The following is a 24,964-nucleotide window of genomic DNA, read 5'->3' as shown; positions in this document are numbered from 1 at the left end:
CAGTTTTCATTCTGTTTTCCATCCAAGTAGTATTAGTCAGCTCTTAGCCGCGAATAAGATCTGGTCCACATCCATCAGTAAGAGGGAAGAAAGTTCAGATTAGACTTGAGAGCAGCTACCCAGCTTCTGTAGCTGCGGGAACCTCAGTTGCTCAGCTCTAAAGTCGTGTTTTATTTTACCCTCCCTGCCCTGAGTGTGTCCTGCTACATCACACCTGCACAGTGCAGAGAGGAAAAAGTTTTACACCAGAAGGTGTTTCAGTAGCTAGGGATTGACATAGTGAAGAAGCTTCTTAAATCATAGCCTCTGCCAAAAATTGGAAGGTGTGTAATAACGAATCGCTTAAAGTTCATCTACAAGGGGCAGAACAAGCAGCGCCTCCTCAAAGTAATTTTTTGGCTGCTTATTATGGTCAGAATAATGCAAATCACTTGTAATGGCGTTGACATTATTTTTGTGAATTCACACCAAGCAGTCAGAGAGTATGAAAGAAAATATTCAGCAAGATTAGGAGCAATTTGTCTAGGGTTTTATTGAGACCTGAAGATGGGCTCATGCAGGGTGTGTCAGTCACTGCCAAACCAGGGTGTCCACCAAGCGTCGGGGATGGATGGGTGCCCTAGCCGGGAAGTCCCACCAGGAGTTGGACTGTGAGTAGCAGTTTAGGATTTGCATTGTGGTGATGAGGTTTGTACCTCAGTTACCCAGCTGCGGCCACATAACTTTTGGTGACAGTCAGTTCAGAGGTTTGAGATGATTGAAACTTTCAGTGGTTTACAGAGGCATGCTGTAAATGACAGGAAAACGTGATACAATCATACGCTAATTCTACACTTTTCCCCTCTCTCCCTCATTCTACCTTCATCACTTACTGATCACATTTTTTGTCCAGTTTTCCTTTTTCCTTCCCGTTTCTCCTCACTGTTGCTTCTCTGGAGCCCAGGATCTTGCTTTGAGCTCCAGGATATAGCTGCAAGTAGCGAAGTGTAATTCAGGAAAAGGGTAACTTCTGCTCCCTTCCTCCCACTGTAAACTGCCAGAGGCATGTGTTCATCAGCCTGCTTTCTCAGGGTATCTTAAAACTATATTGAAAAACTGATTGGAAAATGAATAGGCTGAAGCAGTCCTGGAGTAGAGAGGGAAGGGTTTTGTGGGTGTAGAGGGCATGGGCATACTGAGGACAGGGCGGTGTAACAGGTTTTCACCCCTCTGATTTCCAAGGTAGTGAGTCACATGGACTTGTGGCATTAGCTGGAAATCTTTTTATCAATGGTTGGCTTCTACTAAGCTGCTCAGGAAACACTCGAGAAAGGTGTGCCAGCTTTTTCCTTGTCACCCCACCCTGAGAGCTGCATTTAGCACCACTATTTTTATTTTTTCATATATATGTATAAAAATTTTTAAAGGCAACTCCCTCTGCAGATGTGGCCCTAGAGCAGCAGGTGAGAAGGCATCATTCCAGCATTTCTTTGAAATACAGTGCTTTTTACAGTTGCCATTTATTCTTATTTCACATTTTCTGTAAGCTTCAGGTTCTCAGCATTGCTTTGAGGCCAGATTTCTTTTCCCTAGCTCACAGCAGTGCAGCATAACTGCATTAACAATTCTGTAGGAAATATAGGGAGCTGCTTTGTACATTGGTCAGTCTTGGCTGGAACAGGCTGTTTTCGTTAAAGTTGAATAATACTCTTCTCAGCTGAAAAAACAGTTTGGACTGTCTGCGGAGAAAGATGTTAATTAATCTGCCTAAAGTGCCCCACTGGGCATTTAATACAGATTATAGTATTCTTTGGGACACAGTCCTGAGGTCCCCTATGGTAAGAAATGGCATAGAGCCTTTTTCTTATTTGCAGAACTGTGGGAGTGGGACGTTGGGGGGTGGCTCATCCTCAGTAAGCTGTGAGCCTGTTTGTGTCTGAAGAAAATACCAACATTTTTATTTTTCCATTGTTCCTGCTGCAACCAAATTGAACAACTTTTGCTCTAAATAAAAAAGCATTTTTACAACAAAAAATGATGCGCTTGTTCTGTAAGAAGGGGTTTGCAATCATACACTGGATGTAAACCTTCCCTAAAGAGGCAAAATTTCTTTTGTAAAAAACCAGTAAGCCTGTGTGTCCCTCTTTTTTTTTTTTTTTTTTTTTTAGCAAAGCACATATTTTACTCTCACTGAAATAAGACAGTAGAGAGCAAAAGATACACTTAGAAAACCTGAGATAACTTGGAAAATCTTACCATTAGAATGTACTTTCATAAGTTCAGCGTTTCCAGAATACCTTTTTTGGGTGCTTTTAAACTCTGAATATATTCTAAATTCTAAAGGAATTACTATTTTGATTGGATGTAGTATAAGATCTAATTTGTAGCTCACAGTGTTTTATATACTTAATAACGCTGTTTAATTTGAATCCAGTCATATGAGAATGCATCTTTTAATTAATCTTATTCCTCTTATGTCATGACAGCAGGCACTTCAGCACATGCTGAAACATGTTTAGACAACACTTTCTAAATAGAGGGAGAAAAATCAACATGATTATATTAATTTGAAGGCCATCACATGTGTCATTGGGCTAAGGTTTTTCACATGTACAGTTCAGAGGCCTGTAAGGTAAATTGTGAACATAAATCTTGCTGCTTTAGCTTATTTGGAGATCTCCAGAGTTTACAATATTGCAGAAGCACCTTAATTTGAGTTAGTTTTCCCAGACATACTCTATCCTGGTTGGTATAGCCCCAGACTGGGACAGGTTTGAAGCACTGTGGAAGATAATTTATCTTATGGCACCTGTATCACCAACTGGTTAGATGATCTTAAACAGCAAACCACTAGCAAAAGGATATGTATAAAACCAGTTTTACGTGAGAGAGAAGCAATTTCCTGACTTTGCTGGTCCATGAAATAATGCAGCAACATTTTTTTGAAAGCAGCCTTAGCGTGTGATAGAGGATTGAGATTGCTCTGTAGGGGCCAAGGAGCGTAAAAGATACAGGACCTCAGTTAGTAAATAAGCCAGCTAAATGCAAATATATCATTAATAACAACATGAAGCAAGGGAAGTTGTGCATATTAAAAGTTCTGTTTGTTCCACAGCATTGCCTGTCGGCGGTGTGTGGTGGTCGGTAATGGAGGAGTACTTCGAAATAAGACGTTAGGGGAGAAGATCGACTCGTATGATGTGATAATAAGGTAAATGGATCTCCTTTTAATTTTGTGTACATACAAAGAATTAACAAAGTTTTGCTGTCAGCCAGTAGCTTTGGAGTTCAGTTATACAAATGGAAATGTATAAAACTTCCTGTTTTACTTATTCTGTCACAGCCTTAATTTAAAAAACTTTAGGAAAATATGGGTCAGTTTTTTATTACACAGACTGATTGATACAGGGGAAGAAGGATCGCTGGGTGGTCAGTCTGCCTCGGGTACGGATACATATGTGTGAGGTGCTGCCAGCGGGGATGGGTCCAAGCCTGTGACAGCCCGGAGCCCTGCACGTGCCCCTCGCTGTGAGCCAGCATCCCGGGCAGCCCTGCCTCTTACCTTCACACCACGCTTGTCTTACCCTTGGGCTGGCACGGGCATTGCTCGGAGTGGATTAAACATAACATACTTGCTGGGAAGTCCATCTCCAGCCAAGTGTCAGCTGGAGGATGATATTGGAAATTTGAGGTGCCTTGACCTACCAGAGGATGCTGGGGTCTGAAGAAAAGGCATCTGGCAGAGAAACGGGGGAAGTGCTTAGAGAGGAACAGGCAAGGAGGGGAGAAAAAAAAGCTCAAATGCCAAGCAAACTGAAAATGGACTAATTGGCTAATTGTAACAGAATTTTCTGCACATTGAGTAAAAGATAAATCAGTTTCTCCTTTGCAGGAACTGAGATGGTAGCTGATTAAACAGCCCTTCAGCCTGCAGGTACCCTGTCAGATAGTGTGCCTGAACCCTCTTTCACTAAAACCTCTGGGCTGCCATTTCAGTTTTCTTCAACATTGTGTTGAATATTGAACAAAATCTCATTTTTGTTACTTTGCCGTCAATCCTCATGCTCGTTTTAGTAATAGTGTTTCAGCCTTCAAGCACTACAATAATAAGTTATATAGAAAGCCTGGAGTTTGACATGCATTTGAAAATAATACATGCAATTCTTCAGTTGTAGCTTCTCATATAAACTTAAAACTATAGAAAGTGATCAAGATAATATCCCCATTCTTAGGAAACTTTACTTGCCTGACAACTTTGCACTTTACAAAAAACCCCACCTTGCACATATTTTCACTGTAGTATAATGATGCAAGGAAGCTCCATGGATTATTTTTGAGCCATTTCAAGTATTTGGACTCCCTGTAGATCTATTTACTCTTCTTAAATGGAAATCTTTATGTAGACTGTTGTCACACATTTAAAAACAACTTTGAATTCAAAACTGTTTCAGAAATATGGTACATATTTGTTCACTGTGAATGAACAAAGAGGTGGTGTTTGCATTCTGTATTTAATGATGACTTCTGATAAAACTTTGAAATATTCCCTTGTCTGCATACCTTGTTTTGCAAACATTTTCTCCTAAGCAGCGTGCCTCTCATTCTGAGCAGTCAGTCATGTTGGCAGGAGTGGAGTGTACAGAGACTGCCTGAATTCTTCAAAGAATATGCAACACACCCACCAAGCTGCAGGATGGAGACTTAAAACACAGCCCCTCTAACACCTCAGAGCAGAGAGACCTGACCCGCCTGCTGGCTGCTTATTAATCAGTTATATCCCAAAGCAGTGGCAGCTGTGCAAGTAATATTTAAAAAAAGAAAAAAATGTCCCCCCAAAAACCCCAAACAAACAAAAAAAGGCAAACATGAAGATGTATCAGCATCAGGTACACAGTCATATCCCTGTTCCTGTATGCTGTAGACAGTGAAGCGTATTAAAACATTCTTGAATGGCCTCCTGTGTGACTCAGATCATCTGGTAGCGTGAACGGAGCAATGGGTGCTTCTCCAAGCCAGATATTCTCTTTGGTCTTCTCCAGTTTCTGTGTTTGAGCCAAACCAGAAGGCCACCTGCTCAAGTGGCACGCGATAAGCAATTGTGTGATTGTATTCTAAACCACCTTGGCCAAGTTCCCATATGTGCTTGATCCCTCTGAATTAGATTAGAGGGTGAGTGCACCTGATAATTGCTCATCTACCAGGTAATGTGATAAGTAACTGCTGGGCCACCAAACCCTCCTGTACCCGGACACGCCGTCTGCCCCACAGACTACTGCGTGTGCCAGCCACCACACAGTACAGACACGAGGGTGGGGTGGTCACTGCTGTCTCTGTCCCCTACAGAATGAATAATGGCCCTGTTATAGGGTACGAAGAGGATGTTGGGAGGAGGACAACTTTCCGCCTTTCTTACCCGGAATCCATCTTCTCAGATCCAATCCACTACGACCCTAATACGACTGTTGTTCTCATCGTCTTCAAACCACGTGACTTGAAGTGGCTTTGGGAGATACTAGGTGGTCAGAAAATAGTGAGTTTAATTATTTGTGCACTTTGGCTCAGCTTGCCACATGCCTCTCACGTGAAATACCTGTTTTGCTTTTAACCTTAGTCCTTAGCTGGGGGGAAGCGCTGGATCTCTTAGTCTGCTCGATATCCCTTTCCTATAAATGCTTCTGTCCTCTTTCTTGCACACGTATTTAATCAGCTCCTCGCCCTAAAGCAGTTTTCCTATTGGAAATACCTTTTTATCCTCTTCCTAGTACTGTTTCATATTCTGACATGCATGGTCCAGCCATTTCCCAGATTATTTTATTCACACTTGGTGGAATTGCAAAATAATGTTAGAAGGGACCTCTCCCTGATGGTCTTTTGTCCAAAACCTTGCTGAAAGAAAGCAGGGCCAAGTTCAAAGCCATACCAGGTTCTCAGGGCATCGTCCAGGTAAGTTTTGAGTATTTCCAAGGATATTTCTTCAGCCTCTATGTCAGTGCTGCAGCACCCTCACAGGAAAGAATTTCTCCTCATCCTTTCACTGTGCACCTCTGAGAAGAGTCTGATTGCATCTCTTTTTGTAAACCCTACCAGATAGTTGAAGATGGGCTGAACCAACCCAGCCTCCTCAGACCCTTCTTGTTTGCTGTGTTCTCTGGCCCCTCGGCCGTTTTAGTGGCCTTCTGCTGAGCTTGCTCCAGTTTGACACTCTCTCTTGCACAGGGGGGAGCCAAAACAGTATTTGTGAGACCGCAGAAAGGCACAGTACAAAGTACTTGAGAATAATAACTTCTGTCTACCTGTTCTCTACTGCTCTTATTAATGTGGCCGAGCACACAAAGAGCATTTGCTGCCTCCAGGGCACGCTCCTGGTGCGTGTTGTCCATCAGGGACCTTTACAAAGCTGTTTCCAGCCAGCCAGCCCCAACCTCTGCTGCAGTGGGTTGTCCTGTTGCAGGAGCACGATTTGGCACGTGTTTTTGTTGAACTTTAGGAGGTTCAGCAATCATCTTCTTCAGCCTCTTCCCCTTGGATTTTTACTCTGGTTAGAGTTGCTACAAAATCAAAATCAGCTCTTTTATAGCTGTTAAAAATGTGTATTTGCTTGCCTGTTACAGAGTGCTAAAGGCTTTTGGAAGAAACCGGCTCTGAACATGATATACAAATCTAGTCAAATCAGGATTCTTGATCCCAGCATTACCAGAAAAACTGCTTATGAATGGCTTCACTTCCCAACAAGGTTTCCCAGAAAGGAGGTAGGCTTTTTTCTTCTGTGCCTTTTAGTTTTGTACAACCAAATGTGTACTCAGAGGTAATTATCTCTTTATTATAGTGGTCTATGTTAGAACATCTTGTAGGTTCACATTGCATTAGCTTGCATTTAGATGGTCCTCAAAAAAGATGGGAAAATGGAATCCAGAGAGTGGGTAGTCTTGTGTGCCAAAAATCTCTTTTTATGGATTCTCTAATTAATATTAAATGAGACCACTTTTGCGGACAGACATAATGCCTTTTACAAAACTGGGAAAAGCAGCCAGACATTGGAACATGGCAGATCCAAAGAGCCTCTAGAAATATTAAGGAGTCTTGAATTATTAAATGTAGGGTGTTTTCTAGTTCTTCTTAAAAAGGAAAAAACAAACTAACAAAAAACCCCACCAAAAAACCCCCCACAAAAACAAAACACCAAAAAAACCCCCACACCAAAGAAACAAAACCCCCCAAAACCCCAACAACCCAGTAATTCTAACACTGCTGGGGGCGGGTAGGGACTAGGGAGCGTACAGGATATTCCAGCCCCGTGCTAATGACATATGTCTAGCAGCATTCTTGTGCTTACTGGTTTGATGCCAAGCATTGTAATGAGTTAACCAACAATTTGGACATAAAAATACATTTTAACTGTCAGTTTATGACTGAAGAATGTTTCCGATGAAAGGTAAGGCTTCAGGCTGGAGACCTCCCTTGCGCAGCCAGGCCTGACCATGTGCTGTTGAGCACAAACACGGGTCCCCGGGGACACATCGTTGCACAGAGCTGCTTCATCGGGGGGATCAGCCAACTGACATGTGTGGAAACATTTGGCAGGCTGTCACTGTGAAGTATCTACCACAACTTTTTTCTGGTTTAATCCTTCTAATAATTGAGGGGGTTGAGGGTTTTTTTTTTTGCTTTGGGGGGGTGTTTTTGTGCTTTTTTTATTTTCTCTTTTTATAATTTCTTTCTTTTTTGAGCCTACTAGTGGCTTTTTCTTCCCTTATTAACTCTCAAACTGGAATACCCAGTTTGGCTGCGTGCTTGCGAGTGCTCCGTGGCATTTCAGCTCTTTAGCCGAGGGTGGGAAGTAAGCAGCATAGTAGTTGGGCTCCAAACTACCTCCTAAAGGGCCACAGAACATCTGTTGCCTCCATGGCTCCAAAACTGCCTCCTGTCTCTTTCTGTGCTCCCCTCTCAGTGGAAATAAAAGTAAGACCAGTGCTGTCAGTGAGCCAGAGAGATGTGTGTGGTGTCCTGGAGCTGGTACGCAGGCACCGGCCCCTCTGTCGCTTTGGGTCCAGAATCCCAGAATCACCTCGGTTGGAAAAGCCCTTGAAGCTCCTCCAGTCCAACCATGAACCTCACACTGACCGTTCCCAACTCCACCAGATCCCTCAGCGCTGGGTCAACCCGACTCTTCAACCCCTCCAGGGATGGGGACTCCCCCCCTGCCCTGGGCAGCCCATTCCAACGCCCAACGACCCCTTCTGCAAAGAAATCCTTCCTAAGAGCCAGTCTGACCCTGCCCTGGCGCAGCTTGAGGCCATTCCCTCTTGTCCTGGCGCTGGGTCCTTGGCTCAAGAGACTCATCCCCCCTCTCTGCACCCTCCTGTCAGGGAGCTGTAGAGGGCCATGAGGTCTCCCCTCAGCCTCCTCTTCTCCAGACTAAACCCCCCCAGTTCCCTCAGCCGCTCCCCATCAGACCTGTGCTCCAGACCCTGCACCAGCTTCGTTGCCCTTCTCTGGACACGCTCGAGTCATTCAATGGCCTTTTTGGAGTGAGGGGCCCAAAACTGAACCCACTCATCGAGGGGCAGCCTCACCTGTGCATGCCCTCTGCTCCTCTCCTGCTTTCTGGGCACCCCTGCCCAGAGCTGGGGCTTGGAGCCCCTTTTTGCCACCTCCACATCCCACTTGCTCCATCTCAGGGGTTTCGCAGCCCCTTGTCCCCAGCGGCAGCAATGGTCAAGCTCTGGCGTGCTTCTCCTCGCTTTCCCTCTGGTCTCGGAGGCGGGCTGTGCCTGGGAGCCTGCACCCTGTGGTCGCTCTGGCGGGGCTGGGTGAAGCTGTGGGTCGTGCCAGGGGGGTTCCCATTGGCAGGGCGGCCTTTTGCAGGACCCACTTTGGGACCCTCTGTCCCTTAGTGTCTCGCTGGGGAGGGCCACTGCTGCCTTCGCTGTCCTGTGCTCCAGCCCCCTCTGCAGACCAGTGTTGCTTTCCCTGCTGTCTCTGCCTTTTCCACTAAGCCGATCTCACGTTCCCTGTGTGCGCAGTTGTGCGCGGTCCAGCGAGCATTTCTGTTTCTTTGTTAGCAGCTGCGATGGTGTTGGCAGAGCTGGGAAGAACAACTGTGAAATCAGATGTGCTGCCCCAGCAGCACTGAAGTCAGAAAGTGTTGCACAGTCACTCCAGGACTGTGCCTATTCCCGTTAAACGTGACTGGCTGGAGAAATGTCATTACAGGCTGAGGATGTCTGGATATTGCTGGGGTACTAGCACGATAATACATTTTAAAAGTAGCGTTGCTTTTTTTAGTGTATTCTTTTGAGGTGAACTTTGATAGCCAAAGGTAAACAGAGCTAGCTGCAACCTGTGATATTCCTGGTATTTCCAAATAGCACTAACCCTGACATGTAGCATTCCTGCCATAATTTTGGGGTCTTATTTAGTATGGACATTGCAACAGAGTCACCACTAAGTTTATAATATTGGGCCCCCAGGGCAGAAAGTTATTTTGCTGACTGGCAGGAGCCCTGAGCAATAGTGTGCATTTTAAGTTGACGTTATTTCTGGAGCACTCCAAGAGTTGTATAAAGATTCAAAAAAATTCTACATAAAAGGTGATAGTTCAATTCTGTCACTTTAATTAGGCTTACAGAGCTGATGTTAGTAACTTTTTCCTGGGCGTTTGTTCTTTCATCACACAATACAAAGAAATATTTTTCTGTATCATCAAGTGCATCTGTGTTCTCTCTGCACAGAGTTGTCCGGTACTGGTTTGCCTGCTTTGTTTTCAGAGGCAGATGAACTGAGCCTTGGGTAAGAGTTCAGAAAAGCATGTGATTTTGTGCTCAGTTTGAGGTTTGATTGCAGCTCCTGAAAGTGTGTAGCTCATTTGGTCTCTGAGAAAACTGTTATTTTAGCTAAGAAGGGCTGAAAGTTTTGTCTATTTCTGGGGTCACGTTTTCCCCTCAGCTTCATCTGTTGGTCTAATGAAAGAGTTCACCTCTCTCTACAAACCTTACCTCATTTACTTATCCAGACCATTTTAGCCACACCTGCTGCTAAAACAGTCACGTACTTGATCACGAGATAGGACGGATGGTTGCAGTGAGATGTTCTATGCTTTTGTAAAGAAATGCTAATTCTTGGTTAGGTGCTCTTAATTTTGCACAGTTAAAACCTGTTTAGAAACCTGCTCTTGATATTTTACGTTGCATTTACTCCTGAGCTATCTCACGGTAGGGAGAAGTAAGCAATTTTATCTACAGTTTTTCTTCTAATGAATCCTAGAATCATCTGAGTTGGAAAAGCCCTTGAAGCTCCTCCAGTCCAACCATGAACCTCACACTGACCGTTCCCAACTCCACCAGATCCCTCAGCGCTGGGTCAACCCGACTCTTCAACCCCTCCAGGGATGGGGACTCCCCCCCTGCCCTGGGCAGCCCATTCCAACGCGCAACAACCCCTTCTGCAAAGAAATCCTTCCTAAGAGCCAGTCTGACCCTGCCCTGGCGCAGCTTGAGGCCATTCCCTCTTGTCCTGGCGCTTGTTAATGGAAATAGTGGGAGAAGGTCTAAAACTGTGTTCTTCTGGAATTTCCCTGCTTTGAAAAATTTCGGATGCAGCCAGATTTATGTAGCAGTAGCATTCATGCTTTTTTAGCTTAGTGTTATGACGATCTGAGGCGTGTCATGTTGTTCTGTTTGTCTGGATCTCCATCATCTAGAACCTTCTGAACACTTCTGCTAATTTAGTCAAATTTGATGGGGTGAGATGGTTTCCAATATATTGAAGCCTGACCCAGTTTCATGAAAGCAGGTTGCTGAGCAGGGGGATACAGAGATCTTCCTGATGCCTACGCAGGGGGAAGGGCTACAGTACGGGCTCAGTCCTCACTAGAAAGCAGAGAATCCCAGGGAAGGCCAGCATGGCAGACATGCCGGTCTTGCAAAACCCACGGGCAGTACCGTGCTCCTTATGAGACATGGGTGGGTCAAACGACAAAACCAAACGTCTCTAGAAGAGCCAGGCTGCCTGATTTCTGCTGTCTTCATTCTTAGGTTTGCTCTTCCTGTCAAGCTGCCAGTTATTTATGTGTATGTGCTCTTTGTGTTTCATTTCAGAAACCCAAGCATCCAACAACGGGGCTGATTGCCATTACACTCGCGTTTCACATATGCCATGAAGTTCACCTGGCAGGCTTCAAGTACGACTTCACTGACAGAAACAGTTCTTTGCACTACTACGGCAATGACACGATGTCTCAGATGATGCAGGTAAGAAAAACACTTGTTTATGCTGAGAGAAATATAGCTAGTAACTGGGGAGGACAATTCAGTGTAGATAGAAGTGTGGACTGCAGGTCAGAGAGGCCTCCCAGGTTCAGCTGCTCATGGGTTAACATTGCTTGAATATCTTCATCTCTGCTTTTGTTTCTGAAAACTATAGATAATGGCATCTGTGTCCCTTGTGCTACACCACATTCTGCGTCGTCTGCATGAGATACGTCCATGTGTATGTTCTGGTTTGCTTTGCTGGCGTTATCTGTAGGCTACTCAGCTCCTGTTCGTAGAGGCGTATTTGCTAGCGCTGTTGGAACGTGAATAGTGTTGTTTCTGTTTGCATTCTGCTTTTCCTTGGCACTCACTTGCACAACTTGTCATAGTTGCCAAAGTACTTAAAAAAGAGAAAAGAAGAGCAAAGGGAAATGGAAGGAGTTAAGACCTACAAACTTGCAGTTAGGAAAAGAACTGAATTTTGGAAATCAAAAGCAGAAAAAGCAAAGCAGCTCTTGGAAGGGGGTAAGAAGAGAAGGAATTGCTTCCAGGAGAGGGAAGCCACAGCTCACCAGGAGAGGGAGCAGCAGGAGGCTGGCAGACATCAGGGGTGCCATCTCCTCCTTCCTGCTTTGCTATGGTCATGCCTCTGCTTCCTTTTACATCTCTGCTCTGTACTCCAGGCAACCTCATCTCAGCCCTTTGCCTCAATGGGAACAGTTTTCTCTTCCATGTGTATGCCCAGTGCACGTGGGGACTGTTTTCTCTCCTCCTCCCTTTTGTGAAGAGAAAGAATAGGGGCAATGCCCATAGGAGCCTCTGGTGTCTCTGAGGACTCCTAGGTGCCTGCTGCTCTGAGATCATTTTCCTCTCGTGCTGAACTCACCTTCAGTTTGAGGGTCCTCTCTGCAGGTGCTTTTTTTGCAATGTATGCCAAGCTTGGGTAAGGTTGATTGCTGGTTGAATAGACACCCACAAGTTTCCTAAAATCTTGAAACTTTAAAAAACAACCCATCTTCTGTGCTATCATGGATTAACATGGTGATACCGAGTATTCTCTGTATCATGGGCTGTCTTCAAGCACTTACCTCCGCAGCTTCCCAAAGACCAGAACAGTGTCTATGAATGTCTGCTGTCCACCAAAGCTGATGTACAAATACCTGATGTGTGCTTCTCAAGAACCTGCAGTGAGCTTTGAGAATTAGTCATTTTCTGACTGCTTGTGCTCTAAATGTGGTTATGCAGCTGTTGGGGGAGTTAATAACAGAAGGACTCCTGTGAGACCATGTCTCGCCCATTATTGCCACTGAAGGATCATCCTTTTTGGTTTGTGTCCCGATGGAAAACTTAATCTAGTTTTGAGCAATAGAGTCACTCGCTTGTTTTCTTGGGAGACTGTGCTACGGCCTTTGCTAAGAAGTCTTTTCCCCAGAGCTTTCCTACTATTAGCATCTTCCAAGTATCACAGGTAATTAAAAGGAAAGAACAACAAAGTGATGCTTCTGGTAATAATTTGAATTGAATTTATTTTATTATTCCCTCTCATCTCTTTAGAATGAATACCACAACATCAACGCTGAGCAGAAATTTTTGAAGAAGCTTATAGACAAGAACTTTGTGGTCAATTTGACATGAAAGCTGAATGGAAAAGATGAAGAACAATCACTATTTTCAAGATTTGAAAAAATTTTATTTTTTGTACGACATTTTTATTTTTTAAGTGCAGCTTAACTGTTTACTGTTTAAAAGGAGCACAGAAACCTCACCAAGGCAAAGGCTTCTTCTCAACCTAAGGGTAGTGGAGTATTGCAAACAGAGTTAACTGAATTTCTGTGAAGCTATTAAATAATGGGAAAACCATGAAACTTGCAGCTGAAAGTATCAGGGATATATAAAAATGTGATGCACATTGTTTATTTATCAGTAAGAACTCTTTTCAAATGATTGCTTCTCTGGAATACTTCTGTTTCTGATGTTTTGTCCTCCAAAAGAGTTACACTGTCGAGAGACTGAGACGACCAGTGTTTAATTAGTAGAGGGATGTAAAGTCTTGAATGTCTGTCTTGTAGTAGGGAAATGGCTTTATAACAATGCCTATAAATCATTACTCTCTGTTTGGGAGAAGGGGGAACATACAGAGTGGGCAGGTGTTGGCTTGCCCTACTCCTGAGGAGGGGACATCCATCTTCAGCAAAGAAGCCGCGGCTGCTGCGCTGGCCATCGATGCTGAACTGCTGCCTTGGCCGGAGGTGCAGACCCTTTGGCCTCATCTGTGGAGGTGCTGGTATTGACAATGCTCGTTTTGTACCCATTTTATGGAAAACCATACTCCTTGTGCTGGGCATCCAGTAAATTTCCCACTTGGTGGCTTGCCTTAGAAAAGAGGGAGTGTGAAGACTGAAGAGTTGTCCTAACTACCTGCATGTCGGCTACTTCCCCCAGACCACACCAGAAACGTGAGCTGGGACAGAGATGTTCACGCCTGAGTAAATTTAGCACCAATGCTTGTTGGATTCCTAGATCTCCAGGACAGGATCTCATGTACCTTTCTGTTTGCTCCCCAAGAATTGAGGTGTATTTTTCCGAACGAGCACAATCTCCTTTCTCAGATGCTGTAATGCATTTCCACCTCTGAAATGCATCAATACCAGCAATGAATGTGCCCGGTTTTGGCAGTGGAGTGTGCTAGGAAATAGCCAAGATGTACCTCAGCTGAGTTGTCATTTGGTTTCTGTTTAACTCTCCCGTCTTGACATATAAGGTTTAAAGGATGTGGCTGAACTAAATCGTTTAGCGGTGGGAACTTACTTGGGATTTTAATTGAAACATTTAATGGGACATTTATGTTTTCTGTATTGGTTTGTCTCAGACAAGCCTGCTGAATAAGTTAAATCTGCCTGGGAATGCCCTTGGCAACTGTCAAAGAAGAACAAGTAATAAGCTCTTCCAGTTCTCTCATGGGAGTGTGCATATATATATTTTTAATTGTCACAGATTTGCTTGAAGATCTTGTGGTTATCTGGATCAGTCACACCTAAAGAAAGCACAAAGAAGTCTACTTTAAAAAAGTCTTTAAAGTTGGTAGAAAAACCTTTGCTGCTTTTTAATAATATAGAGAGAGTTTTAGTATGTTTAGGTGCAAACAATTACAATACGAATACAAACCTCTAGCAGGTCAAGAGCACCGTATCTGTGTTTGCAGAAGCTGAGGATTACAAGAGTACTAAACACAGTGTCTTTGCTGCGGCAACGTAGAGGAATAAGCATTGACGTGACCAAAGAGTCATCTTTCTTTTTTCCTATTTCTCTTGCAGAGTGCAATAGGTATTTAAAAAAACCCACCTTCCTGTCGTTCTCATCTCCATCTTTAGCTCCTTGGCTCTGCCTTTTGGGAATTAGTGAGGTCAGTGTGATTTTTGGAGGGGAGGGGGGTTGTGTTTTCACCTAATGACTCCTGAGCTTTGGTCCATTTCAAGCAAATCGAACATATCTGAAATAACTCTGGATGTCATAAAAATCTGTGGCAGGGGGCAGGGAAGGACCCAGATGTGGGTGCCTCAGCATCCTGCCTGCTGGGGCTGTGTCCAGCACGTGGAGGAGGAGGGAGCGCAGCAGGTCCCGGGGCACCGCAGCAGTGACTGTGATGGGGCAAACGGGGGAAACCAGAATTTCTTCCCCAGGTGGCAGAAAGGCTCTTACTCAGTTTTTTTGAGTTCCATTTTCATATATATTTTTTTAATGCACGTTTCTGAGACTTTGAGGAGAAATTTGCTTTGTCTCTACCAGCATTTATTTCTCATGATTATTTCAGTTAATTAAAAAGGTTTGGATGTGACTCTGCAGCCCCAGACCTGCAGCGATTTAGACTGACAACAGCAATTCACATGAAAAAAATGCCGACGTAAGGCTTTTTGCAAAGGTGGGGGCATTGTCCAAGCTCTCTTTGTGTAGAAGCCCTTGGTAGGTCTCAGACCCCGCTGAGAGCAGAGGCAGGCAGAAGTGGGGGGCTGCCTCTTCCCCCTCAAAGCCCACGGGCGCTCCCAGAGCCAGGCACCCCAGCTCTCCCACCAGCTGCCGCCACGGACCCAGCCGCATCCCGCGACCTCTCGCCATACACTGGCTGAGGGGATTTTTTCCAGGAGAGCTGTTGAATTTGCCCTCTCCTCGCAGTGCCTGGGTCTTGGGATGGTGCAGGCTGCTGCTCCCCTCTGCTTCTCCACCCCTGTCCCGGTGGCGGGAGGTGGGTAGGGAGCTGTGCTTCTGAGGGTGTGGTTATTTTCTCGGATTTATTTCCTGTCCTGAGATATTCTTCCCACTAATCTAAACTGATCCCTTCTCCTAATTTTTCCTGGGAGGTTTTCTGCTTTTTTTGGGTTTTGTTCTGCTACAGTTAGAATCCCCAAAAAATAATTGGAAAAAAGGCTTCATGGCAAGCAAATGGTGTCCCCCCCCCAAACTCTTTTACTTAAAATAGATGCCTTTATTTTTTTTTGTTGTATTACCATCATCATTTGTCTCCCTAAGATTTTTTTTTTTTTATAATATTTGATATTCTCAATGCTGTCTACAAGCATTTATCCTTATCAGCTGCTCCTTTGTATTTCTTCTTAATAAGCCTCCCCATTTGTATGACTGTCTCATTTTTTAAATTAAGCAGTACTGCCAGGGATCTTTTTCTCCCCCTTCCGTGCTCCTGCAGGGATGTCGAGTCTGTGAATGCCAAGGTCACTGTCCCAGGGTGAGTGAGTAACATTTAGAGCCAGACCTGTTCACTCGGGACTGAGCCAAGAGCTGATACTGTTGATAAACCACAGGGTACCAGTTGGGTTTTTTTGAAAGCACAGCTTGCGGGCCAGTAGTTCTTCTCTTCAATAAGAAGCAGTGACCCAAGTGATTCATCTTCCCTCACATAAGGTGTTTTGGTAGGATTCTGTGTACGCCAGCCCTGCTTCATCACCCTCTTCATGCGGTTGTTTCTGCTACTCTGCCTTGAGGACAGGTATCACTTTTACACTCTCTTCATGCAGGCAAGAACACCTGCCTACACATAGTGTGTTCCTGGGTAACGCTCACAGATCACAGTGTCTGTTCTGGCCAGGCACACATTTTCACAGGTGTTTTGCAGTACCAAAGACTTGCCCTGGGACTTTTTTCAAAAAGCAATAATGCTAAATCCAAATACTTAGATCTTTTCTGAGAGCGAGCTGCTATTAAGACTTTCTTTTTCCATTTTTGCCATTCCTGAAGGTGAAGTCTCTGCACTGAAACTTTCCTTTAAAAACCACCCATTTTTTTTATTGCAGCAGCAGCAGCAAAGCTGCCAATTTTGAATCCCAGGGTGCTGCTAGCTCTAGTTCCACATTTGGTAACGGTGTAACTATGTAGGTGCCCAGTGCCTCCCATCATTCTTCTTCCTGTATCAGCTGCAAAGTCAGATGCTCTCATCCCTTCTTCCTCTGTCCTGTTCTCCGGCAGCCTGCTGAATTTCGAGACAGCAGCATCTTACAGCAAAGCTGCTCCTGCATTTTACCTGCCACCCTCTTCCAAATGTTGCACCATCAGAAAGACCCAGCTCTGAGGTACCAAAGTACGCACAAAACAGGCAGGATGATGTGCATCAGCTGAAAGCTCTGTTGGGCTCAGACTTTTAGGGGGTTTTTACGTTTGTTTTCTGTTGGGAAAATATTTTTTCCTCTGCTGTAATAATTGAGGGGAAGTACAGAGATACTACTTAAGGAAGGTCACAGACTATTGCACTACATACAAATCTGAGAGTGCCTAAAAGATACTACTAAATGACATTTCCAGTGACTGTATTGGTGATGCTAATACAGAATCACAACTTCGGTGTTTAATAATTAGTGTGTGGTGCCTCTTGTTTCCTATGCCACGCTTTCCTTTTAACAGTGCCCTGGGAGGTAGTATAAATACTTTTAAGTGGAGTCTGATTTTTAAGAACATAGGAAGATCAACATCTGTTTTTGGTATCGGTAAATATTTTATTTGCCATTTGTCTTAAGTTTTATATGCCTTTAAAGTGCCAGCTGTATTTTGAAGACATTCTTACAGTTGTTTCAAGTGAAATTTTGAATGCTACAAATGGAAAGAGATTATTTTCCTGTGAATAAACTGTGTTAAAGACGGTGCCCTCAGGCTTATTTTTGCAAGGTCAGTGCTCTGTGTGTGTGCGGATGCGCGCGTGCCCAGCCCCATTATTAATGGTGTGTAGAGTACACACGGGGATGTGGTACTGAGTTTCAGAACAAACTTTGGTGCTTAGCAGAGCAAACAGAGCTGACAATTTTTGAACCTAGGTAGGCTGAGCTGTATTGTGGGTGGAGATCTTGCTCCAGGCTGAGTAGAAGCAAAGCTGGGACATAGTTTTTGTGGGTAAGATCAAGAGCAGCATCCTTCTGATTTTAATTTTTCATGTTTTTTTATCTTGCCTGGCTTATTGGGGACTTTCAGGGGAGTGCTAAGATGAAAGACGTTTAGGAAGATGGCATGTGATGAAAGACTTTAGATAGAGAGACACTGATTGCGATACTTGGCTCATGGTTTGTTTTCTCTTTGCGCAGTAAAAATGAGGTGCTGGGGAGCGGGGAGCTGCTTAGCCAGCGGCTTCGGGGAGTCTACGGGAGTCTACGGGAGATTCAGAAAGCGATTACCTGACACGAGCAGGGATTCAGTGCGTTCATTGTAGTACTGACAGTTCAGGAGTGGGCCAGCTGGGAGGAAATGCCTGTCTTTGAGGTGAGATCAAGGGGAGCCACGCTGTGGGTTACAATTTACTCCCTGCAGTGGAGCCACAGCTGAACAGTGATGTAGATCACTGACAAATATGTTGCCGCTTTCACACTGGGTTTTTGCTGCAGGTGAAAAACGGGGAGGGGGAGGAATGGGAAAAGCTGTTTCCAAATGACAGGGAGAGCCAGGGACGTGGTGTGCAGCTCCCAGCCCGGGCAGCCAGCTCTGGCTTTTTAGGCACAAACCCTGAAGAACGCGCCTCCGCAGCCGCCGATTTCTCGGCTTCCTGCGCCTTTTTAAGCTGCGCCTCTGCGTCGGCTCGTGCTGAGCTGGGGGGTGTCTGTCCCCGCGGGCACCTGCGGGAGCCCCTCGCTCCGCGCGTCCCCCCAGCCTCACCCACCCCACGCCATGCTGTGCCGGGACAGCGCGTTCCCCCGAGGCCTGGGGTGGGTGTTCCCAGTAGAAGGGAACTAAAGGAAAGGGCGTCTCACTTTCTTTTGTACCAGGCTGTCAGTGGTTTCAGAGTCCTTGTGGTCCGATATATGAATTCAGCGGGTTGAATGTTCCTTCTATCAGTTCTGCTGAATGAAGACAGGATTTTTTTTTTTTAAGATATTTAATAAGATATTTTTTTCAAATCAGTACAAAAATTTTAAATACAAAATTATTTGCTTTTGACATATCTCATATATTCTGGGAACATACCAAAGTCACCAATGCCTGGTAAACTGTCCGTCTGTTCCTGCCACCGTTCCATAAAATTTCTGAGATAAAGCACCACATTATATCACTGGAGTCCTTAGTCAATGTTAGACTCCATTAAACTCTGCATTTAAATAATGGTAATGCCAGTTAAATCCAATCTTAGTTCTGCATGAAAAATCTAGTTCATTTTTGAATCAAAAGCGGTAGCGTTAGCTAAAGACATCGAAGAAGTGATGAGTATTTAACTCGTTCAACTAGCGTAACAGTGTGTGATGTGCAGCACTGTACAGGGAACCACAGTGAAGTACACTGCCCTTTGGAAACAAATACTTTTGAGGCGAGACTAGCACCATTGATGAACAGACAGCTCTTGCAGAGAAGTTGCTCTCCTCATGTACAGAAAAGATCAAAGATCAAGGTCTGCAGGTTCTCCTTGACAATTAGTAACATATAAATAAGGATCTGAAATCAGCTTTTCTATAACGTGAAGTTCTCGGATAAATTTGTGTGATCAGTGTTGTTGGTAAAGTTGTCAGTCGATCTCAAGCAACAAATTAATTAATTAGCAAACAGAGCTACTTTTGCTTTGCTTAGTCATTGAAGAGTGAACGGATTTAACTTGTGCTGAGTGGCAGAATTAGGCGTCTCTTCTGACAAGCCAAACAGACGCAGGTTCTTAGCACGAGCACAGAAATCCCAGTGAATTTATACCGCCCTCCTGTATTGCCCCGTGTGGGCCAAAATGCCTCAGGCACGTGGCACAGAGCAAATGGGAACGCTGCAGTTCTGCCTCGGATCTACCTCATCTACCGCAGCCGTGCAACGGCAGGCGGAGTCTGCGAGGGCTGGGGCATCTGGAGGGGAACCCAGCGCCTGCTGGAGTCAGGGGCGGCCTTCTGGGTCCAGTGACTGCTGGAGAAGGCTCGTGGGGAATAGTTACACCATCAGTACTCCTTTTCTATCATAAGTTGTTCAGGAAAAAAACTATACCTGCAGGAATATTTTACGTGGGGGGAAAGGAAATAAAGGTCTCCAGCTAAGAGAACCTTTGCTTGTCAGGCAGACCTGCTGTCAAAAAACCCCAACCCCCCCACCCAAACAAATAAAAAGCCACTCCATATAATTTGAGACTGACCTACTCTGGTTTAAGTCACTGGTTTTCATCTCATAACTATGATCGATGCAACAGTCAAATAGGCGACAGGAGTGAGTGACGTACACTGATTTGAACCTTAGTACTGAATTACTGTGAATGAAATGAAGTAAGCATGGCGGCATCACAGAAATATATAATGTACAGCTAATATGTCCCCCTGGGGTGCAAAACAACTGTTTATGAACCTGATATGCATCTTTAGATATGTTCACCACACTTTTTTTTTTTTTTATAACTAGGTGTGCATAATGTTAAACTTTGTATTTATTTTTTTTTGTACAAGATGGTCCAAAACGGTCATAAAATGCATCTTTCATGGTATAAAAGTTTGAAGCAGAGAAGAAAGGTTTTGATTTTGAGTGTATGTGTGGGTGTGTCTGGTTTTTGTTTTACATGGGATACAATAAATATCCTGAAAAAGATGAATGAACGTACTGCCCGGCGTAGAGTCCTGCCGCCTGCTCGGATGGCATTTGAACGTAAACCTTGTCTCCGTGCTTCAGCTGGACAACGGCGCTGCCCGAAGCCTGGTCCAGGAAGCCCTTCTTGTACTCGTCGTAGGTGTACATCAGCGGCTCGTTGTTCTTGAACAACGCCACCCAGACGCTGGCCCCTTTACAGTGGACGTGGTAGGCGAAGTAGTAGACGCCGGGGATCTCGCAGGTGAAGATCCCCGTCTGGGGGTTGTAGTTCTGCCGGCCGTTGTAGAGGAGCTTGTCGAACTTCACGGGCACCCCGACCCGGGGGAAGGGGGTGAGGAGCTCTGCCGTGAACGCCGGCATCTCGTAGACGACTCCGCCGGCCTTGCCCTTCTTGCCCATGTAGCCGTAGGGGGGCTTGACGCCCTCTATGCCCGGCCCCACCTCGGGCAGGTACTGTCCCACGGCCGGCGGGGTGGGTGGGATGATAACGGGGGGACCTGGGGGGCCGGGGGGGCCGGGCGGCCCCTGCAGTCCCGGCTGGCCGGGGGGACCGAGCGCCCCGGGCTTCCCCGGGGGTCCCTGCAGCCCCGCGGCGCCGGGTTTGCCCACGCCGGGGAAGCCGGGGGGGCCGGGCAGGCCGGGCTCGCCCTTCGCCCCCGGCAGCCCCGGGGGGCCGATGGGCCCGCTGGGTCCCGCGATGCCCGGGATGCCCGAGGGGCCCTGGAGCCCCTGGGCACCGGGGAGCCCCGGCTCGCCCTTCGGCCCCACGAGCCCCGGCACGCCCGGCAGCCCCGGCAAGCCTTTGTGGCCGGCTTCCCCCTTGGGCCCCGTGGGGCCCGGCAGCCCCCGCAGCCCGGGGGCCCCCACTTCCCCGGGAAAGCCCGGCTTTCCTGGGAACCCCTGCAGGCCCGGTTCACCCTTGGGGCCGACCGGGCCCGGCGGCCCCACGGCGCCGCCTTCTCCTTTGGGTCCCGGGAAGCCGGCGGCCCCCGGGGGGCCCATGATGCCCGGCAGTCCTGGCTGGCCTGGCTCCCCCGGCGGCCCCCCCATGCCAGGCGGCCCCGCGTGCCCCTTCTCCCCCTTCGGCCCCAGGGGCCCGGGCAGACCTCCCACCCCACGCTCACCCTTGGGCCCGGGGAAGCCCGGCTTCCCCACCCCGGGGAGGCCGGGGGGCCCCGGCAGGCCTGGCAGGCCTTGCTCCCCTTTGCCGCCCGGGAAGCCCGGCTGGCCGGGGACGCCGTCCTGGCCGGGTTTGCCAACGCCGGGCAGGCCGGGAGGGCCCTGGATCCCGGGGACCCCCGGGGGCCCCTGCAGCCCCAGCTCTCCCGGGGGTCCGGGTTTGCCCAGGGGTCCCTGCGGGCCAGGGAAGCCGACCATACCCGGCTTGCCAACGCCCGGCAGCCCCACGGGGCCGGGGGGGCCGGGCAGCCCGGGGGGCCCCTTCAACCCCGGCAAACCCGGGATCCCGACGCCCTTCTCCCCTTTGGGCCCTGGGATCCCGGGGGCTCCCGGGGGCCCCTTCATCCCGGGCTCGCCCTTTGGGCCCGGCTGTCCCTGCAGCCCCGGAGCACCCGCCTTCCCTATGCCGGGAAGCCCGTGAGGCCCCGGCGGTCCTTGTGGCCCAGGTATCCCCATGGGCCCGATCTCCCCCTTCGGCCCCATCTCCCCTCTCGGCCCTGGGGGCCCCATGACCCCCGGCTTCCCCGGCATCCCTGGCAAACCCGGCTTCCCAATTCCTGGATATCCTTGTGGGCCTGGTTTTCCTTTGGCTCCTGGCACACCGTGACCTGGTAATCCTGGTGGCCCCGGTGGCCCTCTTGGTCCAGGCTCACCGGGGGGACCTTGTTCGCCCCTCAGACTGCGCACGGGCATTTCTGGGTTGGGGAGAGATGAAAAAGAAAAAAAAGGGGAGGGGGAGAGACAAAAGGTGACTGCAGCTGCACTCTGAGAAACACAAAGGCTGTTCTGAATTGGATGTGCTTCTTACGATGCCTCTCTCCGTTTTGTGGCGGGCGGGGAGGCAGAGTTGGCCAGCAAGCTACGGATTGATGTTTGGAACAAAGAGGATGTTTCTACTGTTTTGCATACTCCAAACTTGTGTACATGTTTCTGTTCCCATAAAATAATTGTTTTGCATCATATTTGCTTTTTTTTTTTACCATGTAAAAGCCATTTGCTAGTGTTTTCTACCTGTATGATCTTAAGCAGTGAAATCTGCTTTTTGTCCTATGTTGCTGTAGACTAAGCTACTTTTAAGGGAGGACACAGAAGCTGCTCCATGCTCTTGTGCTGTAGGAGTAGTCTGGCATAAAAGTGCTTTTGCTGGAGGGGCTTACACCAGCAAGATCAATTAAAAAAGATTGTATCGGAAGTCTGTACTGCACATGTATGTACGGGAGTGCTTTGGTTTCCATTCAGATGGTACTGGAAACCTACGGCCTTACCCAGTGTTGCTAAGTTCCTACAGGTTTTTGGCGTGGCCACGTGTAGTTAGAGCTCTTCTAAACACTTCACAAACTGTTTTTATTGTCCAAACCCACGTTTTTGTGTATGTGACCACTTAACGTTGCAGGTCAGGGTGAGGGAGTTGCTGCGTGGGAGTGGTTGTGCTGGGGTTGGTTGCTTTTCAAGCTGCAGGCTTTTTGTGTTAAATGTAAAGTCGGCTTCTCTCTGGCTCTAAAATGGATAAAGAAGTGAGAGGTTTGGGGGAAAGGGAGAGATGAGGTTTCAGTGCAAGAGAATTAACTGTTCTTTGGGAGGCAGAAACCCTCCCTCTGCACATGTTGTGTTTTATGCACGTAGAAAACCGCCTTTGCTCACAAGATAGGTTGGTTTTACTACAGCCAGTCGTGCTGGTTCAGACACTCCAAAAATAGGCCCTGAAATCTTCCATTTCCTTCTGAAGCCAGCAGAGGCTGTGGTTACACTGAACCCTCAATAAGACAAAGAGTTAACCAGCTTGTCTGAAGTGGCACAGACGCTCGCTGTCCCCACAAGGATTTTATGACACTGGGTGTTCCTGGTTGCCCTTTGTATTTTGGACATTTTCTTGTTGTTTTTTTAAATATCCTAATATTGTCCAAACTTCCTTTACTGAATACTGAAAGCGCTAGTACGTGCAGACTCGTGCAGTAATGCCCCGTACCTTCAGCGCCTCCGTTACGCCCATAAATAACCTACAGAAAGAGGCCTGCGGAGTCAGAAGAGCAATTGTATGTTTTTATCTGCAAAACTCTAAATCACAGGGTCTGGACAAACGCAGACAAAGCCATGATATTCCTGTAAATTCAAATCTTGGGGCTCTTAGCTCTTATTTCATGCATAGTCGTTGCAGTGAGAGTGGGAGCACCTGCAGGCAGGACCCTGGGCCCTCATTTGGAAGGTTTTCTGCAGGTGGGTGGGGTTACGAGGTTTCTCTTAGCCTGGAACAGGCACCCAAACCAACCTGGGGCCAGCCCTGGGTGCTGGAGGCTCGTCACAGGCTGCTCGGAGCTGTGCTGCTGCCCGCAGAATGACTGTGGCCTTGCTCTGGTGACCCTGAGCTGCCCCACGGCTCCTGGGAGCCCGTTTTGTCCCACTCCCTGGGGCACCTGGGCACCGTGCCCCGCCTGCAGCAGCCCGCTCCCCATCTTCACTGCCCGCCCCCCCCGGGCACACGGTGCTGTGGGGCACCCGGCCGGGCCGTGCGGGGGGTGGCGAGGGACGTGTCAGCCTACCTTTCTCTTTCTTGGGAGCCATGTCCTTGCCGAGCAGAGGCATCTGCGGCACCTCCTTCATGTACTGAGGCAGATGGGGGTACTCCTTCCCGTACTGCATGTGGGGCACCTCCTTGCCCATGTGCTGCATCGGGATGCCTTCTTTGCCCAGCGGCATGTGAGGTACTTGTTGTCCAAGGGGTTGGTACTGGGGCACCTGGGGTGGCAGCTGCTTGATCCCATAGTAGACGCCGCCTTGAGCAGACCTCACCAGCTCTAGGTAGATGGTGACAGCCACTGCCAGCAGCTGCACAGGGAAGAGCAGCCCGGCCATCACCTGTGAAAAACACAACAAAACCCACAGTTGGCAGAAAATGTTTATTCGTGTCGTGTGTTTCTCATCAGGGCTGACCTGCTCTCATTTTCTGCAGCAAACTGGCTTTGGTTTGCGCATTGCCCTGGAGCACACCCTGCAGCAGGCCTGTGTCTGGTTTACTGGAGGCTCTTACTCAAACAGTACTATTACAGCAAATGGCCTTTTATATATATATCTGAAAGGAGGGTGCAGAGAGGGGGGATGAGTCTCCTGAACCAAGGAACAAGCGCCAGGACAAGAGGGAATGGCCTCAAGCTGCGCCAGGGCAGGGTCAGACTGGCTCTTAGGAAGTATTTCTTTGCAGAAGGGGTTGTTGGGCGTTGGAATGGGCTGCCCAGGGCAGGGGGGGAGTCCCCATCCCTGGAGGGGTTGAAGAGTCGGGTTGACCCAGCGCTGAGGGATCTGGTGGAGTTGGGAACGGTCAGTGTGAGGTTCGTGGTCGGACTGGAGGAGCTTCAAGGGCTTTTCCAACCCAGATGATTCTGTGATACGCATTTAGTTTTATACTACCCCACACACCCCAGATGGTTCCCTCTGCGGTTTCTCCATAGGGGGACCCACTCCCTCCCATCCCCAAGCTGCAATTTCCTGCTTTCTCACTTGACACAAGGTTTGGGGAGCTCTGCTGCAAGCAC

General features: G+C 47.4%; 2 protein-coding genes across 12 annotated transcripts in view; one reads left to right on the top strand and one right to left on the bottom strand.

Moving 5' to 3' along the window:
* The window catches only part of ST3GAL6 (ST3 beta-galactoside alpha-2,3-sialyltransferase 6), an 82,686-nt gene extending 65,312 nt beyond the window's left edge, over positions 1-17,374 (top strand). For all 10 annotated transcript variants that reach the window (XM_074807468.1, XM_074807458.1, XM_074807451.1 and 7 more), the window contains 5 exons: positions 3,095-3,190; positions 5,323-5,509; positions 6,591-6,728; positions 11,076-11,228; positions 12,783-17,374. In XM_074807468.1, the coding sequence (XP_074663569.1) occupies positions 3,095-3,190; positions 5,323-5,509; positions 6,591-6,728; positions 11,076-11,228; positions 12,783-12,863 (655 nt within the window). In that variant the 3' untranslated portion in view covers positions 12,864-17,374. The remainder of the gene's footprint in view (positions 1-3,094; positions 3,191-5,322; positions 5,510-6,590; positions 6,729-11,075; positions 11,229-12,782) is intronic.
* A 388-nt stretch (positions 17,375-17,762) lies between these two features.
* The window catches only part of COL8A1 (collagen type VIII alpha 1 chain), a 92,461-nt gene continuing 85,259 nt past the window's right edge, over positions 17,763-24,964 (bottom strand). For both annotated transcript variants that reach the window (XM_074807431.1, XM_074807438.1), the window contains 2 exons: positions 23,975-24,290; positions 17,763-22,132 (listed from right to left, as the gene is read on the bottom strand). In XM_074807431.1, the coding sequence (XP_074663532.1) occupies positions 20,226-22,132; positions 23,975-24,287 (2,220 nt within the window). In that variant the 5' untranslated portion in view covers positions 24,288-24,290 and the 3' untranslated portion in view covers positions 17,763-20,225. The remainder of the gene's footprint in view (positions 22,133-23,974; positions 24,291-24,964) is intronic.

The sequence above is a fragment of the Strix aluco genome, chromosome 2 (assembly GCF_031877795.1).
Source record: "Strix aluco isolate bStrAlu1 chromosome 2, bStrAlu1.hap1, whole genome shotgun sequence".
Lineage (NCBI taxonomy): Eukaryota > Metazoa > Chordata > Aves > Strigiformes > Strigidae > Strix > Strix aluco.
Note: the sequence above shows the minus strand (reverse complement) of the source record. Positions and strands in the feature narration are given on the sequence as shown.